Below are 22,076 nucleotides of genomic sequence, written 5' to 3'. Positions count from 1 at the left end.
CATTAACATGTAGAAGTTATTTATCATGTTTAACCTCAGTAGCGAAATCTCTATTAATAAAAATAGTGTACATGCAGTGTTGGGGAGTAACGGAATACATGTACCGCCGTTACGTATTTAGAATACAAAATATGAGTAACTGTATTCCGTTACAGTTACCGTTTAAAAAGGTGGTATTCAGAATACAGTTACTTTGTTGAAATAAATGGATTACACGGCGGTACTTTCCTGTTTCATGTTGTCGCGGGTCAGGATTGTTTGGGTTTGTTTGACAGCTATGTTCTGTTGTTCCAGGCGGCAGCGTTACGGTTGCCATGGTTACAGGGTGACGCTCTCTCTCTCTCTGTGTTTCCTGGGTGAGAGAGCGCTTTTTTGTTGTTGTTGTTGTGCTAAGCTAATAGACAGAATGCTACAGGCATGGCCCTAAAGAATGTAGCCTCATGGGCAGTGTAGTCCGTGCTGCAGGGAGAATGGACTACCATACACGTTATGTGTCTGTGAGCGAGGGAGGGAGAGAAAGGAAAAGTCCGAGCTGTCACGGAGCAAAAACGGGAGCTGGAAGCATGTAAATATAATAATAACCACTGCAGCCAAGAAGAGTGCCTGACGAGCCCATTTGTAAGTAAGCTATTAAGACTCAACTGTACACTGTGTTCGTGTTTTCCTCCGGAAAAAATAACTTCCGTTGGAGCAGCCTTTCAACGCCTCTCTCTGTCTCTGGCAAGCAAAGTTGACCCAGACAACAAAGTAAAGCTATTTTTCGGCTACCAGCCCGACACGGAACCCACCGTATTAGCCCGAGGTCCCTTTACTACTGTTCGGAGCCGCGGACCTTCAGTAACAGTAATAATCACAGCAATAGTACATTCACGTAGTTGTAAACAGCATGATAATATATTAAGTAATCCAAAGTATTCAGAATACGTTACTCTCATTGAGTAACGTAACGGAATACGTTACAGAATACATTTTGGGGCATGTATTCAGTATTCTGTAATGGAATACATTTTAAAAGTAACCTTCCCAACACTGTGTACATGTATGTCTTAATAAAAACAAGCAGGTGAGATGTTAGAACGCTTATATTTTTATTTTAGTGGACACTCAATACAATAGACAGCTGCTGGGGTTTGGGGTTTGATTAACCTGAGTAGCGGAAAAGACCGCGGGTTGAAAACGATGTGCCGGGAGTCCGGTGTTCTCGTCGGCTCTAGTGATCCCTGACCTTGCTGTCTGCTGTATGAGTTCATTATTTCCTGTAATGTACTGATAAACATTAGACTTTCATATATTTTAAACTCATTACACACAACTGAAGTAGTCCAAGCCTTTCATTGTTTTAATATTGATGATTTTGGCATATATAACTCATGAAAACCCCAAATTCCTATCTCAAAAAATTAGCATATTTCATCCGACCAATAAAAGAAAAGTGTTTTTAATACAAAAAAAGTCAACCTTCAAATATTTATGTTCAGTTATGCACTCAATACTTGGTCGGGAATCCTTTTGCAGAAATGACTGCTTCAGTGCGGCGTGGCATGGAGGCAATCAGCCTGTGGCACTGCTGAGGTGTTATGGAGGCCCAGGATGCTTCGATAGTGGCCTTAAGCTCATCCAGAGTGTTGGGTCTTGCGTCTCTCAACTTTCTCTTCACAATATCCCACAGATTCTCTATGGGGTTCAGGTCAGGAGAGTTGGCAGGCCAATTGAGCACAGTAATACCATGGTCAGTAAACCATTTACCAGTGGTTTTGGCACTGTGAGCAGGTGCCAGGTTGTGCTGAAAAATGAAATCTTCATCTCCATAAAGCTTTTCAGCAGATGGAAGCATGAAGTGCTCCAAAATCTCCTGATAGCTAGCTGCATTGACCCGGCGCTTGATAAAACACAGTGGACCAACACCGGCTCTGACATGGCACCCCAGACCATCACTGACTGTGGGTACTTGACACTGGACTTCAGGCATTTTGGCATTTCCCTCTCCCCAGTCTTCCTCCAGACTCTGGCACCTTGATTTCTGAATGACATGCAAAAGTTGCTTTCATCTGAAAAAAGTACTTTGGACCACTGAGCAACAGTCCAGTGCTGCTTCTCTGTAGCCCAGGTCAGGCGCTTCTGCCGCTGTTTCTGGTTCAAAAGTGGCTTGACCTGGGGAATGCGGCACCTGTAGACCATTTCCTGCACACGCCTGTCCACAGTGGCTCTGGATGTTTCTACTCCAGACTCAGTCCACTTCTTCCGCAGGTCCCCCAAGGTCTGGAATCGGTTCTTCTCCACAATCTTCCTCAGGATCCGGTCACCTCTTCTCGTTGTGCAGTGTTTTCTGCCACACTTTTTCCTTTCCACAGACTTCCAACTGAGGTGCCTTGATACAGTACTCTGGGAACAGCCTATTCGTTCAGAAATTTCTTTCTGTGTCTTACCCTCTTGCTTGAAGGTGTCAATGATGGCCTTCTGGACAGCAGTCAGATCGGCAGTCTTACCCATGATTGCGGTTTTGAGTAATGAACCAGGCTGGGAGTTTTTAAAAGCCTCAGGAATCTTTTGCAGGTGTTTAGAGTTAATTCGTTGATTCAGATGGTTAGGTTAATAGCTCGTTTAGAGAACCTTTTTATGATATGCTAATTTTTTGAGATAGGAATTTTGGGTTTTCATGAGTTATGTATGCCAAAATCATCAATATTAAAACAATGAAAGGCTGGAACTACTTCAATTGTGTGTAATGAATCTAAAATATATGAAAGTCTAATGTTTATCAGCACATTACAGGAAATAATGAACTTTATCACAATATGCTACTTTTTTGAGATGGACCTGTATATGATATCTTGATAAATTGAGCAGATATTTGAAGCTTACACAGCTACATTCTCGCTTGAAAATAACTTAAAAGTTTATTTTGTGACCCAGAAACAGTAATATTTAAAAGTTTTTAGCCCTGCTCGTCCACCATTGCTGCGTTTGAGTTTTGGACGAAATGCATTCTGGGATATTTAGCTGTACCAAGTCCACACAAGTCACCACCGATTAGGGCTAGGGATGGGTACCGGAATGGCACCAGTTCTGACATAAACGGTAGTAACCAGACCGAAAAGCAGCGCATATTTCGGTGTTTTATTTCGGTGTTTTTTTTTCCTGAACTGTCATACACTTTGGATTCTAGTGTATGACAAGTAGGCGGGCCCAGGTATATTCTTTTGGAGCAGAGCTACCGATTAAAAATAAAAAATAAAAAATGCCCAAGGCGAAGCGCTCAAAAGTCTGGCTGTACTTTACAGCAAAATATGCAAACTCAGCAGCCTGCAACAAGTGCTTTAAGCTGATACTGTGATACTGTGCAAAGGAGGTAACGCCTCAAATCCGATGAAACACCTGGCGACGTATAGTGTTTTTTTTTAAAGCCGAGAAATGCGCCGTATTTGATAGCTTGCTGCAAGACCTCACACCGAGCACATCTACTGTGGGTGTGGTGCCTGCTATCAGACCCGGGGTTAGCAACATCCCCCAAGAACCCGAAGAGGAGAGTCCTGGCCCCTATCCCTGCCAGTGTAGCAGAAATGATGACGGATGATGATGGCAGCAACAGCCGTTCTTCTCTGCGTGAGTAGCTTAATGGTGTTCGCGTGTAATTTACGTTGAGTAGGCTAACCACTAGAGGTGAAACGGATCACGGTTGATCCGAAACCCAAACCAATCCCACTCCACGGTTCGGTACGCATGTGATCCAAAGATTCAAAAAAGAAAAAAAAAGTATGTGCATGGTGCCCGTGGTCAGTCTGTCAAGCGGTAGTTATGGCCAGCGCTAGCGGTCCAAGTGGTGGAGCAGAGGAGTTTGTGGCACTTAAGCAGCACTTTTGCTGCCCAATCCGACTGGGCTAAAGCTATTACAAAAGCTAATGGGGTGTTTAGCTGCAGACGGGAGGCCATATTCCGTTGTGCAAAACAAGTGGTTTAAACTGTGATGAACGTGCTTGAGCCACGCTATGATGTCTCGTTGTGCGTCCACTTTAGTGTGACAAGATCGTTCCAAGCATGTAAGGGCAGGAGAAGTTTAAAGTTATGGCTGAACTGTCCCAGGCAAATGGGTGGACCTCCAGGGCTACGGAAAGCCACGTGACCGTGACTGCTCGTTATATCACAGCGGAGTGGTAGATACAAAGCCCTCTACTGCCCTATAGATTACATTAGATTAGATGAAAATTTATTTATCCCTCGGGTGGGTTCCTCCGGGAAATTCAGTTTCCAGTAGCACAGCACCAACAGAAGTTGCAGAATGTGAGCAGAAATATACCATAATTACACATATATAAATACAAAGAATACAAAAGGGATAAATAGAATAAATAGGAATAAGAATACAAGGGAACGGCACATTTCAAGTATTGTGAGTCTATTACACCGTTGGATATTAACAAAAACTTGCACAGTGAAAAGGCACTACACCTACTTGTTCCCCCCTCCTCTGTCCCCATTTCCCCTCCAGCGAGGAGTTAAACAGTTTGATGGCGTGTGGGAAAAAGGACTTTTTAAGTCTGCTGGTCCTTGACTTTGGGAGAAGCAACCTGTCACTGAACAGACTCCTCTGGTTGTTTATGGCCGTGTGTAGAGGATTCAGAGGATGCCCAGCATGGTCCGTAATGTCCATATTGCACCTTAATTTGTTTTTATATAAGTGCGTCGAATGAGTCTTCAGTTAAATGTTTTTTAATAGGGAAAAAATACTTAAATAAGTAAATGGCGAGTCAAATTTTTGTCTTTTTTTCTATATTTGTTGATCCGAAAATTGATCCGATCCATGACTTAAAACCGTGATCCGATCCGAACCTTGAGATTTTTGATCCGTAGCACCACTACTAACCACATTAACTAGCAAACACCGTCGTAGTTACATGCGGCTGTCTTGTTGTTTCATGGCAGATACTCCCTTCACCGTGGCCAAGAAGGCTAAAATGACCAAAGAAAAAGTGGAAAACAGTTAAACATGAGAGGTTTTTAGACAAAGATGATGTTTTTTTCCATTAATTAAGCACTGCTTCCAGCCAAGAGTGATGCCATAAATCCCCTATAGCCGAAGAAAAGGCTAACATTGTTATCTTTTTACAAAAAAACAGCTAAACATGAGAGGTTTTTGGACCAATTTTGTGTTCTCCATTCTTTAAGCACTGGTTTGAGCACTGTTTAAGCACCGGCACCGTTTCAAAAGTACTGGTATCGGATAAAATCTAAACAATACCCATCCCTAATTATAAATAAGGTCACTCCCACCAGCTCAAATATCTCTCCATCATCTTCTCAGTATCAAGCTTACAATTTTCTCACCTCCTTTACTCCAGTTACAATACAGGACATCAGTGCTTTGCTTGGTCATATGAAACCAACTTCAAGCCCCCTTGATGTTCTTCCTGACTATTTTTTCATTAGTGTGTTTTACTCTATTGTATTGTGGAAATGATAACTATTTCTCTTCGCAACGGTTCAGTTCCCAGCTTCTTTGAACAAGCTGTTGTTGAGCCAATATTAAAGAAACCTCATCTGGATCCATCTCTTCCTAACAGTTACAGGCCAATATCCAAATTGCTCTTTGTATAAAAGATTTTGGAAAAAACTGTAGTAGAACAACTGAACTATTTCTTGGAGAAAAATTATGTTATAGCCATTTGCCAGTCTGGATTTCGCAAATTGCACTTGACAGAAAAGTCTTTATTTAAAGTATCTAGTGACATCCTGATGGCAGTAGACTCTGGAGAATACACACTTCTGGTTCTATTAGATCTCAGCTCTGCTTTTGATATTGTTATATGTAGGATATATACAGTTGTCATGGTTCTGGGTCGGTTCAACCCAGCACTTTAAGTTCTTATTTTTTGGTTTATTTTTGAATTATCATTTGGTTCTCTGGAGCCTTGTTTATTGTTTTCATAGATCTGTTTCAGATATTCTTGGTGAGGAATTAGTTCTTAGGTTGTGTCTCGTGTTTAGTTTAGCTTTATTCTCCCCGTGTAAAGTCCGTGTTTCCAAGTCTGCATTTTTGTTTCTTGTTTCCTGTTTTACTTTGAAGGTTCATTTTCATGTCTGATGTTTGTGTTTTCTAGCTTTGCTCTTCCTGTCTCGTTTGATCTCATTCCTCGCAGCCGCGTTCCCCTTCTGTGTCTCATTCCCTCATTATTCCTCTGTGTATTTAAGCCTTGCGTTTCACTGTGTTAGTTGCTGTGTTAGTTGCGGCCAACCTTACCTGGTCCACAAACATCTCCCACCAGGTAGGGAAAGCACAACAAAGGCTGTACTTCCTCAGGAAACTACGTCAGGCCCAATTACCCCAAAGACTGCTAGTAAACTTCTACCGCTCCACCATTGAGAGCCTTCTGACTTACTGCTGCACGCTCTGGTTCAACTGCTGCACTGCGGAGGACAAGAGGAAACTGCAGCGGGTGGTGAGGGCAGCAGAGCGGGCAATCGGCACTTCACTAACTCCCCTCAGAGACATCTATACTGGCAGACTTCAGCAGAAAGCCAGCATCATCATCAAAGACCCCTCACACCCTGGACACTCACTTTTCCCCCCCTTCCCTCTGGTAAACGCCACAGGTCCATCAGGTCGAAGACAAACAGACTCAACAGAAGTTTTTACCCACAGGCTGTCAAACATGCCCAACCTCCACCCTGCCCTGATTGGAGGATAACTGCACTGCCACTCATGGACATTACACCTTACTTATAAATCGTATTTCTGTTTATACTTCAATGCAATCAACACCCTTACCTCTTTAAACTGTATTTATTATAACATTATTTAGTATAGTTCCAACAGCACCCCCCCCCCCCTCCCCCACTCAATGTGCAATATCATCCCCCCCCCCACACACTCAATGTGCAATATCACTGATCACACTGCACCTCTCAATGCACCTGCTAGTTAGATGGCATGTATGTGTATGTATATACATGTAAGCGTGTATGTGGAAATATGTGTGTGTATGCATGTACGGATGCAAATATGTATATATACATATATGTATGTATGTGCGTGTATGTTTGCAGGTGTATGTATAACTTGTACATATCTTTCTTGTGTAAATGTAAATTTGTCTGTCATTGTGTAAATACTTACGCTATTGTGTACTCCACACACATGGAGAGATGCCAAACTGCCTTTCACTGTTCTTGTAACAGTGACAATAAAAAGCTATTCTATTCTATTCTATTCTAGTTTGTCTGCGTGTCTGCCCCTGTATTTCTGCCGTGTGGTTTCTCCATGTTCCAAGGTTTTGCGTCTCAGGTTTTCGTGTTTCAAGTTTCTCATTGCAGGTTTTTGTTCATTTCATTGCTACTTTGAGCTGTTCCCAGTTTACGTTTTCGTTAGCATAGTTCCCTGCAATGCTCCGTTTTGATTTTGATTTTTCCTTTCGTTGTTAATAAATTTTCTTACAGCTACACCAGTAGCGGTCCTAGCCTGTTTGGCGCCCTGGGCGAACACCCCTCTGACGCCCCCCCCCACGCACACACACACACACACACACACACACACACACACACACGAAGAGAGAGAGAGTATGCATTGTATTCAAACGGCTACTAAACAGACATCATAATTCGTCATACAATGAGAACAGGACAAATCAACAATTGACACTGACTAATTAATATTATATTATTGTATATATTGTTTGGAGTTTAGTCTGTTACTGTTACTATTTTTACCATTTCTTCTTGGAGGAACTGTAACCCACATAATTTCCTTAGGGATTAAGAAAGTATTCTGATTCTTAATGTTTTAGGATACATGACCTGCCATTATCCAATGACACATCTGCTTACCTGTATCGTTTGCTCGTTTCTCCTTGTAGGAGCCATAATTAAATGTACTGAATTTTAATGATCACTGGGTTTTCATTTGTTTGGTTGCTATGGTGATGTGTAACGGGAGTCACGTGGGCGGTAGCGGTGACATTAAGAGGGCGTTGTCAGTCTGTCATTCACTGGTTTGATTTTGACAGAGAGCAGGGCTGGGTAGCCGTAGTTTTTGTTGACCGCAGCACAGCGAGTTTCCCCTTGTTGCATTAGAGCCTGTGATGTTTTAAGAGTTTGAATCGCGAGCCGATCACATTGCTCTGTAAACTTTTCAAGCACTTTAACCCTGGAGAACCCATGGGGTCAGAGCCGACCCCATGGGTTTTCTAGGGAAACATTTGACCCCATGGGTTCTCCAGGGTTTTAATAAACAAGCAAGCAATTCCACCTCTCGCATTATTGCGTAAAGTTGACAGCGCGTCAGGCAAATAGGCAGGCTCAGTCCCCGGCCTCTAGCGACTGTGGAAGTCGCTACACTCCTCCTCTTCTTTTCTCTTTTTTTTAAGCTTTAAAAACGGGTTGTGTGTGAGACTTTAAATCAACAAAATATAAAATATACATTTTAAATTGTTATTGATCCCTTTACCCCGAGTCCTAAAGTGTATATTTATTTTCTTACTCTTCTTATATTTATTGTTTGTTTACTTGCACTGCTGTAACTGGAGCCTCGTCGTCTCGTCTCTCTATATACTGTACTGTATGTAGCGGAGATGACAAAGTTTACTTTGACTTCAGCAGCGAGCATGAGTACGAGCAATTTTTTTTTTTTTTGCCGATGCCCGTGATGCAGCCCCCACCACGATGCCGCCCCGGGCAACCGCCCGTGTCGCCCGTATCTAAAACCGCTACTGAGCTACACTATAGTCCGTGCTTGCGTTTGGGTCCAAATCCTCCTCCTCCAGACGATCTGCCATGCAGATCGTGAATACAGTATTATGTAGTGATGGGTAGATGAGGCCTTATCCTGTATCGATACTGTGTCGACACAGTGTCGCTGTTTTGCTCCATAATGACACCTGCTGGACCTTAAATATCATTGCAGGCAACTTACTTGAGACTCACAACAGACACTGATTCAATGACCTAGTCATACTTGTATACACTGTAAGGTATTGCACTTTCCATGGAATCATTTTATATCTTTTACATTGCAAATATTGTAGACATATTAAAAATATATTGTGAAAGACATTAAGTGAAAATTAAAATGAAAGTATTGTGAATGTAATATTACCGATTTAAATGTAATTGACTCAGAGTTTATTATAGATTTCTATTCAGAAAAATAAGTTTATCCAATGTTTTTGCATTTAGTTTATTGGGGTTTTTTGACACCATTTCCTCAGATTTGTAAAACTCACAGGCACAGATGAAGCTGGGGTACACAAAAACTGTAAAGCCACACTGTAAAATATAACTTGTTGTTTCAACTTAAAAATATCAGGTACAGGGCTGCCTTAAAATTTTAAGTTAACTCAAGAAATAGAGTTTGTTCTTATAACACAACCAATTGTTATCTTAATGAAAAATCACATGTTGTCTAAACTTTTGTCTTAGTTTAGTTGACTGAGATTTGTTAGTCAGTTCAACTCCTTTAATTGTCATCTTTACTTGGGAAAACCCTTTCAGCTAAATTAAAATAATCTATTGTTTAAACTCTTGTCCTAGTTCAGTTGACTTGGGTTTTTTAGTTAATTCAAATACTTTAGTAGTTCTTTTAACTTAGGAATCTATTTTAGCTTAACTAACATAATCTGTTAGCTAAGTTGATTTAAGTTTATTAATTAACTGAGCTCCTTAAGGTAGCTGAGTGAACTTGTAAATCAGTTTCATTTTAATTATCAGAGTTGATTGACTGGATGTAAAGAAAAATGTGTATTAAACATCTTAAGTTTTGTTTTGTTTTTTTAGCTTTCTAACATCCACTTCAGCAAAACTACCTGTTAGGTTTATCTTAGATCTCAGGTTTAAATATCTACATTCCTTTAAATTAATTTTCTGTTGTTTACAGAAAAAAAATAAAAACCCCACAGATTCCATTAAAGTCTATCTGATCATTTCATACAGAAAGTTTGTTTTAAGAACATGACAAGACAATTACTCATGAGCACCCAACATTCACCATTTATTGTGCCATCTTAGTCATCTGAGAAACAGAAAAATCAGTGACGTAGCTCATCAGGCTCACAATCCATCAAAACTCAAAGGCTGCTCCCTGTGAAACAATAAATTTGAACTTGGTCTTGAGCCCAGTTTGGGTGAAGATTAAATTCTGACCAATACTCTAGGAGCAGTAGTGATTCTTGTGAAGTAACAACATAAAGTCTGCATTAATGTAATGTATCAACGGAACACTTGCTATTTTAGAAAAGTTATTCTTTACATTTGCAAACTGTTTAAACTTCATTGTGCTCAGTCACACCTGTTAGCATAAAACTTGAAATATTAAAATAGTACAAAACCTTTGATAAGTGACAGTAAAGATCAGTTTATAACAACTAAGACATCAAACTCTTGTATTTGTCTTCGTTTACAATTGCAACAAATTCCACAGAACCAATATCTCTGAAAATGAGCGCATGCTTCTGAAACATTTGATAAGATGGATATTTCAGAAACATCAGTTTGAGTCTGCTCAATTGCAAAACAAAGGAAAAACTACTGACTTGCATGAGATAAGCATCTGCAAAGTCCACCATTATATTGTTGTTCACATAAGTTTCTTAAACCATGAACAAATGAGTAATTGTCTAATCTGGAATGTAAAGTGTAGTCATTTAGTGACATACAAAAGTGAGAATGAGAACTTGCAAGAATAAAAAACCAAACAGTAAAATAAAAACTGTCCTTAACACTAAGGCAATTGTATGCTGTGAGCATACAATTACAGTTCTGCATGGCTTTCTGCAAGAGTCTGTTTCTTAGACCATGCACTAGTGAGATGCACTGTCTTCCACCAATGTTCATTAGGATGTTCTGAATGACTTCAAAGATGTCCTTAAGTTCCTTTGGATAGTCTATGTTGAGGGCAAAAAGAAGGCCCATCAGCATGGAAATGGCACTTGAGACATTCCTCAGATTAGACAGGATTACTGCCGCCTCAAGGACAACCAACACATCGATGATGTCTTCTTCTTTCACCATCGCAATGCCAACTTTCATCCTCTTAGAAAACGTGTCTTCAATACCTGTCGGCTATAAAAGGGTTCAAAGACAAAAAAAAAAAAAAAAAAATTACACAATTACAATTACACAATATCCCTTGTGCTTAACAATTCATGTCTTTCCAAAGAAGAGCCATACTGATGCTTTGGATGATGGTGATTGGCTTTGGGTAACACTTATTAGTTGTTAAAGTTTTTTCAGAATGAGATATGCACCCCCATGTTACAAATCCATTTCTTGCTTTAAACAAAGACCATGTTCATAAATAACTGAGCATGTCTTCAATTGCAGAATTCAAACAAAATTTTCAATTTAAATGGTAAATGGCCTGTATTTGTATAGCGCTTTACTAGTCCCCTAAGGACTCCAAAGTGCTTTACACATTCAGTCATTCACACACATGGGTGGATGACTGAATTGTGACTCAAGAGTTGACAGTTCGTCTTATAATTGGAAGGTTGCCGGTTCGAGCCCCGGCTCCGACAGTTTCAGTCGTTGTGTCCTTGGGCAAGACACTTCACCTGTTGCCTACTGGTGGTGGTCAGAGGGCCTGGTGGTGCCAGTGTCCGGCAGCCTCGCCTCTGTCAGTGCGCCCCAGGGCGGCTGTGGCTACAATGTAGCTTGCCATCACCAGTGTGTGAATTTAAATCTACTTATGCTAAATATTGGCTGTGCTCTAAACCAAATCTGGCTGAGAATACATGAAATGTGCAAACTGCAGCTACACTACAGGATCAGATTATGGCTCCATAGACAATGCTTCTTTAATCAGTTTATTGATTAAAGTTTATTTTTCCCCCTATATTAACAGCATGAAAAAAGAGCATATAGACATGGCTGAACAGGTTGCATAATTGGCACTGAATATCAACATCCACCTTTACCCAGCTGCCCAATGACTCTCGGCCAGTAACCTTTAATTCCTTACCCAGTCTACACAGTCTCTTTTCCAGGGTCCAGGACATTTCACCAAAGTATTGCCCCCCACAGCTGTAGCAGCCACTGCAGCCCCTTAAATATCCTAATATCTCTGCCATTACAATATACAATGTGAGAAATCAAACGTAAAGCTGAAGTGAACAGTACAGCAGCGAAATGTCAAAGACCCTGGTGAAGACATGAATAAACACAAGACACTAATAATATCAATGCTAGCTTGCCAGTTAGTTTCTCTGAAACCTAGACCAAATCCAGTGTCAAAGATCTTGTAATAATACATTTGGTGAGGAAAAAGTACACATGTTATCATGTGGCATCTATTGTTTCATAGATGCCACATGTTTCATTTAAAATCCACTGTGGTGCTGTCATTATTAAATTTACTAAAAGAAACAATGCTAACCTTCACAGTCTTGAAAGTGTGTGAGGGATCTTCCTTTAGAAAATGAGGTCCTCTGTCCTCTTCCTTTGTTCAGGGCTCTGGTCAAAGAAGTCAAAAACAAAACCAAAACATTTTTTAAACAGTGTTTATAAAGCATGTAGACAGCTCCAAATTCACAGCTTTTTGATGCATAATTCCATCAATATATGATTATCATTGGAGATTTTGAATCAGGCTTATCAGGACATTCAAGTAGAATATGATATCCAACCTACCACCAATATACATAGATTCTGTAAAAGGTACCACACTAAATGTCCAGTTGTGAAATATGATGACAGACTTTACTTATCAGCTTTCTTTCAATGAGTTCATCAGTTGAACTGGATAACCTAAAACTTAAACAAAGGATTAGATTTCGCAGTTGAACACTTACATCATCACCGAAGCATTTTATGAGCCTAGTTAGCCCTCCTATGCCGCTCTTGATTTTGTACAGCTCCACGAACCTCTCCATAATGGTCAAGCACAGCAAAAAAGGAACCCTTTCAGGTCAACAGATGTAAGACGGGCAAATTCTGCTTCAACCTGAGCAATAGAAGAAGAGGGGTGGAGAGTACAGGCAGAATAAAAAAAAAAGATTCTTTGAGACCCAAATTTAAGGAAACAGTCATCTGAGGCCCATTAGAGAAAACACAAACACACAAAAGCAAACAAACAAAAAGATGCACTTTACCTGCCGTTCAGCGAACAAGGAAGTTCAGAGAACAATAAGCTCTGTCTCGAAATCTTTTAAAGTAGAATGATTGTGAAAATGACTTATGTGATGTAAAACTTTAGTAAACGTGCGATTAAAAGAACACTGAGTAAAAGGACAAGTAACAATTTCCTTATTCCTCAGATGTTTACCTTGATGAGCAATACTGTTTTAGTCCAACTGCCTCATTAAAGTTACACAACAGGCTTTTTACATTAAAGCCAGCAAGTCCATTACATACTCCCTTTTTAGATCTGAAATACTGTGCACATTCTGTGTATATGTAGTGGACAGCAATTTACCCAAAAGAGTGCAAAGTTTGCAAGTCCACCTCATTTAAATGACAAAGACAGATGTGATCATCTAGACCTGTGAAAATAAATTAATGACAAACTTGCAGTTATGGATGTTATTACAACCACAAGAACCTAAACAGTCTGCTCCATTGCTTTTGTTAATGAATCATTTGTTGGTAACACATCTGAATATTTAGTTTATGCCACCTGCATGTGATCATCAATAGTGCCATATTACTTCTTAAGAAGTACCCTGACACTACAATCTTTATATCATTTGTTCTACAGAGCTATTAAGTTACAATATAATCTGTGGTGTTTCCAGTATGACAAAATGCACAAATTGTAACTTACCATTTGACTCCACTGACAAAAATAAATCCCCAGCATCAAGTTTGGCTTCACAGACCTAAAATAAGTAAAATAAAAATATATGTTATAATTATATTGTTTTCGCCATTTATTCATGTTTGCTAATTTTCTGACATATAAACAATGTTAGTTTTGTTACAATACAGAGAATGCAGTTTAATTAAAAGGTAAATTATGCAAAAAAAAAAAAAAACTTCTGCAGTATACCATGCCAAAAATCAGTGTCTCTGATGCCAATTATTTTATCACTACAGCTCTTTTAGTATGGAAACTCACACAATCTAGTCATACTGATCACAAGAGTTCAAAAATAAGTTAAAATGGTGAGCTGTTATTAAGCATAAAGCATTTCAGGGTAACAAATAACTGCACAATAGAATTAAAGCAAAAAATAAACACACTGGAGGACTATCTGATAAAAACTAATATAATGCTGGTTTGTAGACCATATTTTGTCTCAGTCCTCAGTGCACTCTTGCAGCTTAGCATGCAGCAGTTAATAACAACTTAAGTGATTACATAGGGGTAAACAGATGACAACAAGCATCGGAGTCCTGCCAAAAAGTTCTTTTTGAACCCAGTCAGTTATTGGAAATATTGCCAAAATGAACTTCCACCAAAATACAACAGCCTGTGAACTTGAAAGAAATTTACAAGTACAGAGACAATATGAAATAAGCTTCATTAATTAGCTGAGTTAGCTTGCTAATATCGCAACAGTGGTTGAGTGCACAATCTTAAAGCTAGCGGCACAATACTTGTGATTTGGTCAGTGCCACATTAAACCCATAAAAAAGGCCATGTGTCAGTTTATTAGGTCAAGTTTGGTCATGACACACAAGCTGGACCTTGTCGGCTAAAGTTACATTAGCTAAAGCAAACATTTCGGTAAAAGAGAAAAACACACATCATGCCATAAATTCAAAACATGTTCCAACTTTTGTAGCTCTCTTTCCTTATAGTTATAACCAATGTTACTCACCTTGAAAGCATATTCCAAAGAAGACGATTAGAAAACGTCCAAGTAAAGTGAGCATGTCGTTAACCGCCAATTCCCCATGATGCACCTCGGTAGCAGTCACGTGAGGCAGTTTTGAATCCTGCTGTGCTCAACTTACCCACATTGTCAAGTTCACATAAGTTGCTGATTTAGCTGGACATGAGTTTTCAAGTTAGCTTTTTTTGGTGTAATTGGGACGTTTTTAACTTGTAATTCTATGTTATAACAACAACTTCAGTCATCTATCGTCAAACTGATATAGAATAATATGTTGAAATAACAAACATCTAGAATTACATTTTACAGTGCAGGTGGAAAAGGTTCTGATAAGATGTCTTCCTATTCCCCCAGTACGTTAAAGGATCCTCTGATCTTGGAATGTTTCTCTCTGACACTCTCCACAATACTAAGGGATTGGCAGTCGTTTATAATAAAATTCAGGACTGCCTGGTCCAGAACAATCTTCCTAGATGCTTGATTTCAAAATAATAAAACGCATATTAATGAAAAAGAAAATGATGATAAAGCTGTTCAGTGTCAATATAGGCCGACCTGTGTTCATTCTCGGTGTGTTTGTCTCCTCATTTTCATGTTTGGCTCTGTAATGCCTAAACACTGAGGAGGTGCTTTTGTTTGTGTAAGAAAGCTCAACAGAACAGATGCAACATTTAGCCTGCATAAAATGAAATAAATAATTTACACTGCAAGTCACATTGGTGTTTTTCCTGTTCTGATAGATTACACTGAAACAAAGACAGGCAAACTATTACCTTATTTGAAGTTAAAAGATCAAAATGATCCCACACAGCAGAAACATTTCTTTTTCTTTCGGGCTCCATTTTGTAACGGAGGGATGTGTATTTCTATTTGTTGTAGAGAGATATGTATTTTTTTTATCTTTGCGAGAGTAATTGTGTGTTTTTTGGTGGCGACTCATTCAGTTAACAGATGCGGATGCGGTACCTTTTAAACACAGTTTGGCACGTTGGCAATGAGCGATACAGCAGCTGGATCGATCACATGACTTTTTCTTAAAGCGACGCACGCACCGATACAGGCTTCACTCTGTGAGCTTGATACAAGCGTCGGTGCGTCAGTGTTGCTGGACCCATCACTAGTATTATAGTAAACAGGCTTAAGGACTTATTTGGGATTACTCGTGTTGTTTTAAGATGGTTCATGTCATATTTATCTGAAATGACTTTTGCTGTTCGTCTGAATCAAGTGATGTCTGTATCAGGAGTTCTATCTTGTGGGGTACCTCAGGGATCTGTCTTGGGTCCAATTCTCTTTTTACTCTTTTTAGGCCAAATTATTTGGCACCACAATGATATCTCCTATCATCTCTATGTCCATGACAATCAGTTATTCTTTTAAAGTCTTTTAAAGTCTCAGAGTTTTATACACTGTCTAGTTTAAGTAATTGCCTGACAGAAATTAAGCAATGGTCAAACGACAACTTCCTCCAGTTAAACTCTGATAAAACAGCAACTCTAACTGTTGCTCCTGACCATTTGATTCCAGAAATTACGCACCATCTCAGCTTTTTAGACACTGCAAAATCGTGCTTTAGAAACCTCTGTGTCATATTTGACAGCTCGATGTCGCTTGAGCAGCATTCTAAGCAGCTGGTCCAGAACTGTTTTTATCTTTTAAGGAATATTTCAAAACTCAGACAAATGGTGTCAAAGGCTTGACTTGAGATCAGTTGTCATGCTTTTATTTCTTCATGTTTAGACTACTGTAATGGTCTTCTTACTTGTTTTTCCATTCTTTTCAGTTTTCAAGTACAGAATTGCCTATGAAAAAAAAATGTTGACATCAGTTGACATGACAGTCAGTCACATTAAAATGTAAATAAAAAGTAGAAAAATAATCCTAAAAATGGTAAATGGCCTGTATTTGTATAGTGCTTTACTAGTCCCTAAGGACCCCAAAGCGCTTTACACGTTCAATCATCCACATATTCACACACTGGTGATGGCAAGCTACAATGTAGCCACAGCCGCCCTGGGGCACACTGACAGAGTTCCTAAAAGCAGATGGCAAAACATAACATTTACTGTCACTTGTCTGAGAAAGAGTGTAACAACACTCAAAAGTATATTAAACACACAAGTTACAACTGAGCAAGATTTCAATTTTAGATAAAGAACCAAAAATACAATTTAATGTTGTAACTTTGATGTTCACCTTCATTCTAACCTCATAAGAGGAAAAGGAAGAGAAAATGTATCATATTTTACATTAACACCATTGTCAAGGGGAAATTGTACTCTAGTAGTCAGTATAATCTTTTAATAATATAAGTTTACTTATGGTAGAATACTGCATGTAATCATTTGTATTTAGAAGTATATAGTTGATGACATATTGAAAGAATGGTCTGTGTGGCATGAAGAGGGGGGTGCGTTCACTCCTCTTCAGAGTGCTCTGGCTTTCACACCCACACCCACATCCTGGGAGTGTGGGAAAGGGACATACCTTCTTTTATTGTTTTATGATAGGATAAACATATCTATGTCTGTTTAACTCTAAGTGCCTTTTGTTTAGATGAACTGCTGGACTTCCAGACCAGCAGGTTTAGGGAAGTCTTCACGGGGTCACACTCTGACCCCCCCTCCACACACACACACACACACACACACACACACACACACACACACGAATCCACATCCCAATGTAATGAACAAACACACCCACCGATGTATATAAATAAAGACCAGGGCAGTGGCAGGGTGCGAGTCTCAGAGCCCTCACTTCTGTGCGAGTACTAACTAACTGCAGTGTGTGTTTCTCCTCTCTGATTCGAAGCTGAAGAAGTGTCTTAGAATACATCTCTTGACAACCATCCTCCCTCATGGTTTACATATGGCCACTAGAGGGAAATGTTGTGCTTTAAACACTAACATGGATACAAACAGATCATCAGTGTTCTCTCATTTCTCCCACTGTGACCCAAAAATCAGGGTCAGTAGGCCATGTTGTTGTACATGATGTAGGATATATTAGAAACACATGTGCAGGACAGAGGAGAGAAGATGCTGCACAGGTGATCCTTTCCAGAAGCTTCTTTAATGTATCAAAGAGGTGTGACACACAGGTACAGCATACAACCATGGAGGGAGAAAGGAGGGAGGAAGACTCTTTAAACAGCGTTTAAACAGCTGAAAATGACAGATGATGGTAACAGATCTCGCCAACCCCCAAAATGCGCAACACCAAAAAAAGCTGACTAAAGGTGTTTCTATACGCTGCTGTTCTTTAACCAGCTCCATGGAATAAAATCAAGTCCTGATAACTAAATTTATTATTCAAAATATACAAGAGAAAGACTTTATTAGATTCTGAGTGACCCCACCCAGTCTCTGCACACACAGACAAACTGAACCAGTATGAAAGTAGCTCTGCTGCAAACTGTTTGTCTCACAGGTATCGCCCATGGTAAGCAGAAGCTTGTCAAACGTTGCTTGTTTAATCAGCCTAGAACTAGACTTGTAGTCAAGACCGCCTAATCCGAGACCAAGACAAGACCAAGACCAGAGGGTATCGAGACCAAGACAAGACCAAGACCAAGTTGAGACGAGACCAAGACCGAGACCAAGTTGAGACGAGACCAAGACCGAGACTGAGACAAAAAGTCTTTAAACTGCAGCCAGATGCTGCTTCGTTTAGGGGTGTCAGGTATATTTATGTGTTTTTGCTTTTGCACAGCCCTCCTCACTGTTGTCTACTGTCTCACTCACTTACTGAGAGGACAGACGGATGCTCCACTTGACTGTCGCGTCTCTCACCCTCTCTGTTTTTCACATACTGATATTATCCTATATCCTCGCATGTGATTGGCCACAATATGGAGGGATTGAAGCATAACTGAGCCACTGTGTGAGAGCTGAGCAGCGAAAGGAAATTAAGTGAGGGTAGAAATGACAGAAAGATTATTAGGCTCTGTTTTGAGTTTTGTTCAAAAAAGAATGACTTCATATAGGAAAAAATAAATATCACCTTAAACTAGTTTTTAATTAGGCAGCAAGGCAGAACAAGGTCGGGCTGTATCAAGACACAGTGACTAAACCCCAATTCAACCAGACCCAGAACTGATCCGGAATTAAAACAGGATTACAACAGTTCAAAATCAGGACTACTTAGGACTTAACCTAGACAAAACCAGAATCAAAACTAGATGATAGTAGCACTAAAAATCATCATAGACCTGCACTACACGTATTTTTTAATTCTACCAAAGTACAATATTTAGATTCAGAAAAGTTTATATAATTATTTAGCCTTCATAAGCCTACATACCTTAATAAATATAGAATTTGAAAAGTAACAAATGGTATCTAAAAAGAAACACTAGGTACTAGATACATGTTCTGATGAGTTTTGGTAAACAACCATTTGACTAACGTGTGTCTCACCTGCTCTTGTTCCATCTCTGTTCTCTCCTCATTCTCTCTCTCCCTCTCTGTTCCTCTCTCTCTCTCTTTTCCTCTCTCTTCCTCTTTGTGCTGACAGTCAATCCAAACACCAACATCATTAAATATACAGCTGGAACCAGATATTTAAATACTCTTCAGATAAAAACACAAACACTTTTTTAATTGTAACATCAAATCAGACTAAACGTTTTTTTTTTGTTTTTTTTTTTAGATTGATAAATATAAAAAACATATTTGTTAACTCTTGTATTCAAAATTGAGCATCACTTATGGAGCTCCACAATTCTTTTCCTGGTGTTTTGGTTGATATCTCTTTATTTTTCCCATGTCACAGAAACAGGCTCTGTGTTTTGCCTTATATGCATCCACAGGTGTGCCACCAATTTACTCACATGGACTCTACTAACCTATCAGAAGCTTCTTCAGCTCAGAATGGAATCGTCTGGAGTTTTCTTATTAATTAACAATAAACTTAGTGTATATGTACTCCTAAATTTGATGAAAGTGATTAAAATAGACAGCTCTCTCTCTCTTTATTCTGACATTTAACTAATTCAAAAGATATTTCAACATTTATTTATCTAAAACAAAACAAGTTTACTCTAAATTGATGTTTAACAGTAAAAAAAGGTTTTTATGTTTTCTCCCTAAAGTGTATGTAAACATCTGGTTTCAACTGTGAATATGCGAAACAGAGGTAAACCAGTAATGCTGTACTAATGAATTAGACTAACTATTCACTTCAGCTAAAGTTATTAAGTTAGCTAAAGAGTTGGGATGCTGTGTAAGACAAATAAAGCTAAAATACAAAGGTTTGGACACCGTTTTGCATGTTTCCCTACTGTAGGGGTCTCTGCAAGCATACAGGGCTCTGACAGGGTACAAGATGACAACTTTGGAATTCTACTAGAAACAGTCGATCATATTTGTTTGTCAAAGCTGAATCCAGGGCAAACTACACTAAATTAGCGTTTTTAGCTAACAGCTACAATAAGCATAAAAGTTACTGTATGGCTATCATTTGTTAACATGACGCTTGTTCTTATACATGTAATACATTTATTACCAACCTGAGAGTTTATCCGCTGGTCATTCGACATGACGAATGACTTCTGAAGTCTTAATTCAGCTCAAGACGCTGTAGATTCCCATCAGTAACACTTTCGGTCCACTAGTAAAACGTAGTTCTATTAATCTGCGCTTGAACCGGAACCGGATGTAAGTTCCAAAAAACTGAATTTTGGAACTGAAATTGAATTGTAGCACTGAAACTGAATGGTGAGAGTGAAACTGAAATTATTCGAGAGCTGAATTTTTAAAGGATAAAATGCAGTTTCAAAGTAAATCAATTCATTTTCAAAATATAAAATTCAATTTCAATTTAGTGATGATCATTTTCAAACCATAAATTCAATTTCAAATTAGACTAATTCAAATTCAGTTTTCAAAAGCATTTATTCAAGTTACAATTCAGATTCAATCTGAGCAATTCAAATTCAAATTTAACTTATTCAAATTCAGTTTCTGATGGCACAGATTTCTGCCCATAAACAGAGCCCTTAATAGGCCATGACCGCAACCCCGGGTTGAGCTCTCCAAGGAAGATGCTCCTGGGGAATCCCCTGACACCCAAGCCTGTCTCTACCCCCACACCAATCACAACAGCAAAGGTGGGACCAAACTATGACCCCCCCATACCCACTACGTGATGGGGCTGATCAAAGGAGCCCAAAACAATTGATCTGATGTGGTGGCAAAGGATGTATCAAGACTAGGATAATTTCTATATTGGTTAGAATTAAGATTATTTTTATTTTTCCAGTTCATGAGGGCTGTTTTCTTGGCTATGCACAGGGCAGTGAAAACCATATGGGCAATATTCTTTTCTGAAGTGACATTATCTAAGCTGCCCAACAAACACACTAAAGGGGAAGTTGGAATGTTACATTTCAGACACTTCGATAAGTCTTCACATATCTCGCGCCAAAACTTCTGAACTGGTGGACAGAACCAAAGAGCGTGGATATGATTGTCCGGTGAATTGGTTTGGCAGTGTGAGCAGTTGTTGGTAGACGTAAAGCCCATCTTGAACATCCGATGACCTGTATAGTGTACTCTGTAGTATTTTGTATTGAATTAATTGAAGACTGGGATTTCTAGGCTATGTCCACACGTACACGGGTATTTTTGAAAACGGAGATTTTCCGTTTTCGTTTTAAAAAATAATCCCGTCCACACGTAAAGGCAGAAATGAAGGAAAACGCTGCTAGGAACATGCCAAAGCAGCAGGTGGCGCTATATTCCTAACAGTGTAGAAATGTTGGCCAATCAGAAGTCTAGAAGCCTCGGTGGGAAATAGTAAACAAAGCTGGGGCATAGAAGGAGAACCGAGTCGTATGTGTGGAGGGACAGTAACTGTGTGTGTATGTGTAAGCATTTAAACACTGCAGAGAGGACAATTAACAGTAACAGTATTGTAGAAATTCATTTCACCGAAACAACAACGTGGCGCACAGTGTGACGTCAAAAAGGCGCACACCTTTGACACTGCGTTTTCTCCGTTTTTCTCGTCCACACGTAAATGCAAAAACGGAGTTTTAGAAAATATCCACCCTGGCCGGAGTTTTTAGAAATCTCCGTTTTCAGTGACCGAAAACGCCGTTTACGTGTGGACGAAAGGTGCAAACGCATAGAAAAATCTGCGTTTTCAAAAATACCCGGGTACGTGTGGACATAGCCCTAATTAAATGAAAGGTTTTTAAGCAAATCTGAGACCAGAAGTTTTGGTCTAAGTTAACTGATAAATCCGCTTCCCATTTTGCAGTAGGAATTGATATTGATTCATCTGTTTTAGAAAGCATTCTGTATATTT

General features: G+C 39.3%; 2 protein-coding genes across 2 annotated transcripts in view; both read right to left on the bottom strand.

The window, feature by feature from the left end:
* The window catches only part of LOC102078817 (zinc finger protein 665), a 1,047,781-nt gene that overhangs the window by 253,596 nt on the left and 772,109 nt on the right, over positions 1-22,076 (bottom strand). The gene's annotated exons all lie outside the window — the stretch shown is intronic.
* Positions 1,388-2,668, bottom strand: LOC112846311 (uncharacterized). The gene is made up of 2 exons (XM_025905821.1): positions 1,798-2,668; positions 1,388-1,742 (listed from the first exon to the last, which is right to left on the bottom strand). Exons 1-2 carry the CDS (start codon positions 2,488-2,490, stop codon positions 1,731-1,733), a joined length of 705 nt encoding a protein of 234 aa, XP_025761606.1. The 5' UTR covers positions 2,491-2,668; the 3' UTR covers positions 1,388-1,730.

Source organism: Oreochromis niloticus, linkage group LG3 (assembly GCF_001858045.2).
Source record: "Oreochromis niloticus isolate F11D_XX linkage group LG3, O_niloticus_UMD_NMBU, whole genome shotgun sequence".
Classification (NCBI taxonomy): Eukaryota; Metazoa; Chordata; class Actinopteri; order Cichliformes; family Cichlidae; genus Oreochromis; species Oreochromis niloticus.
This window is presented reverse-complemented; position numbering and strand designations above follow the sequence as displayed.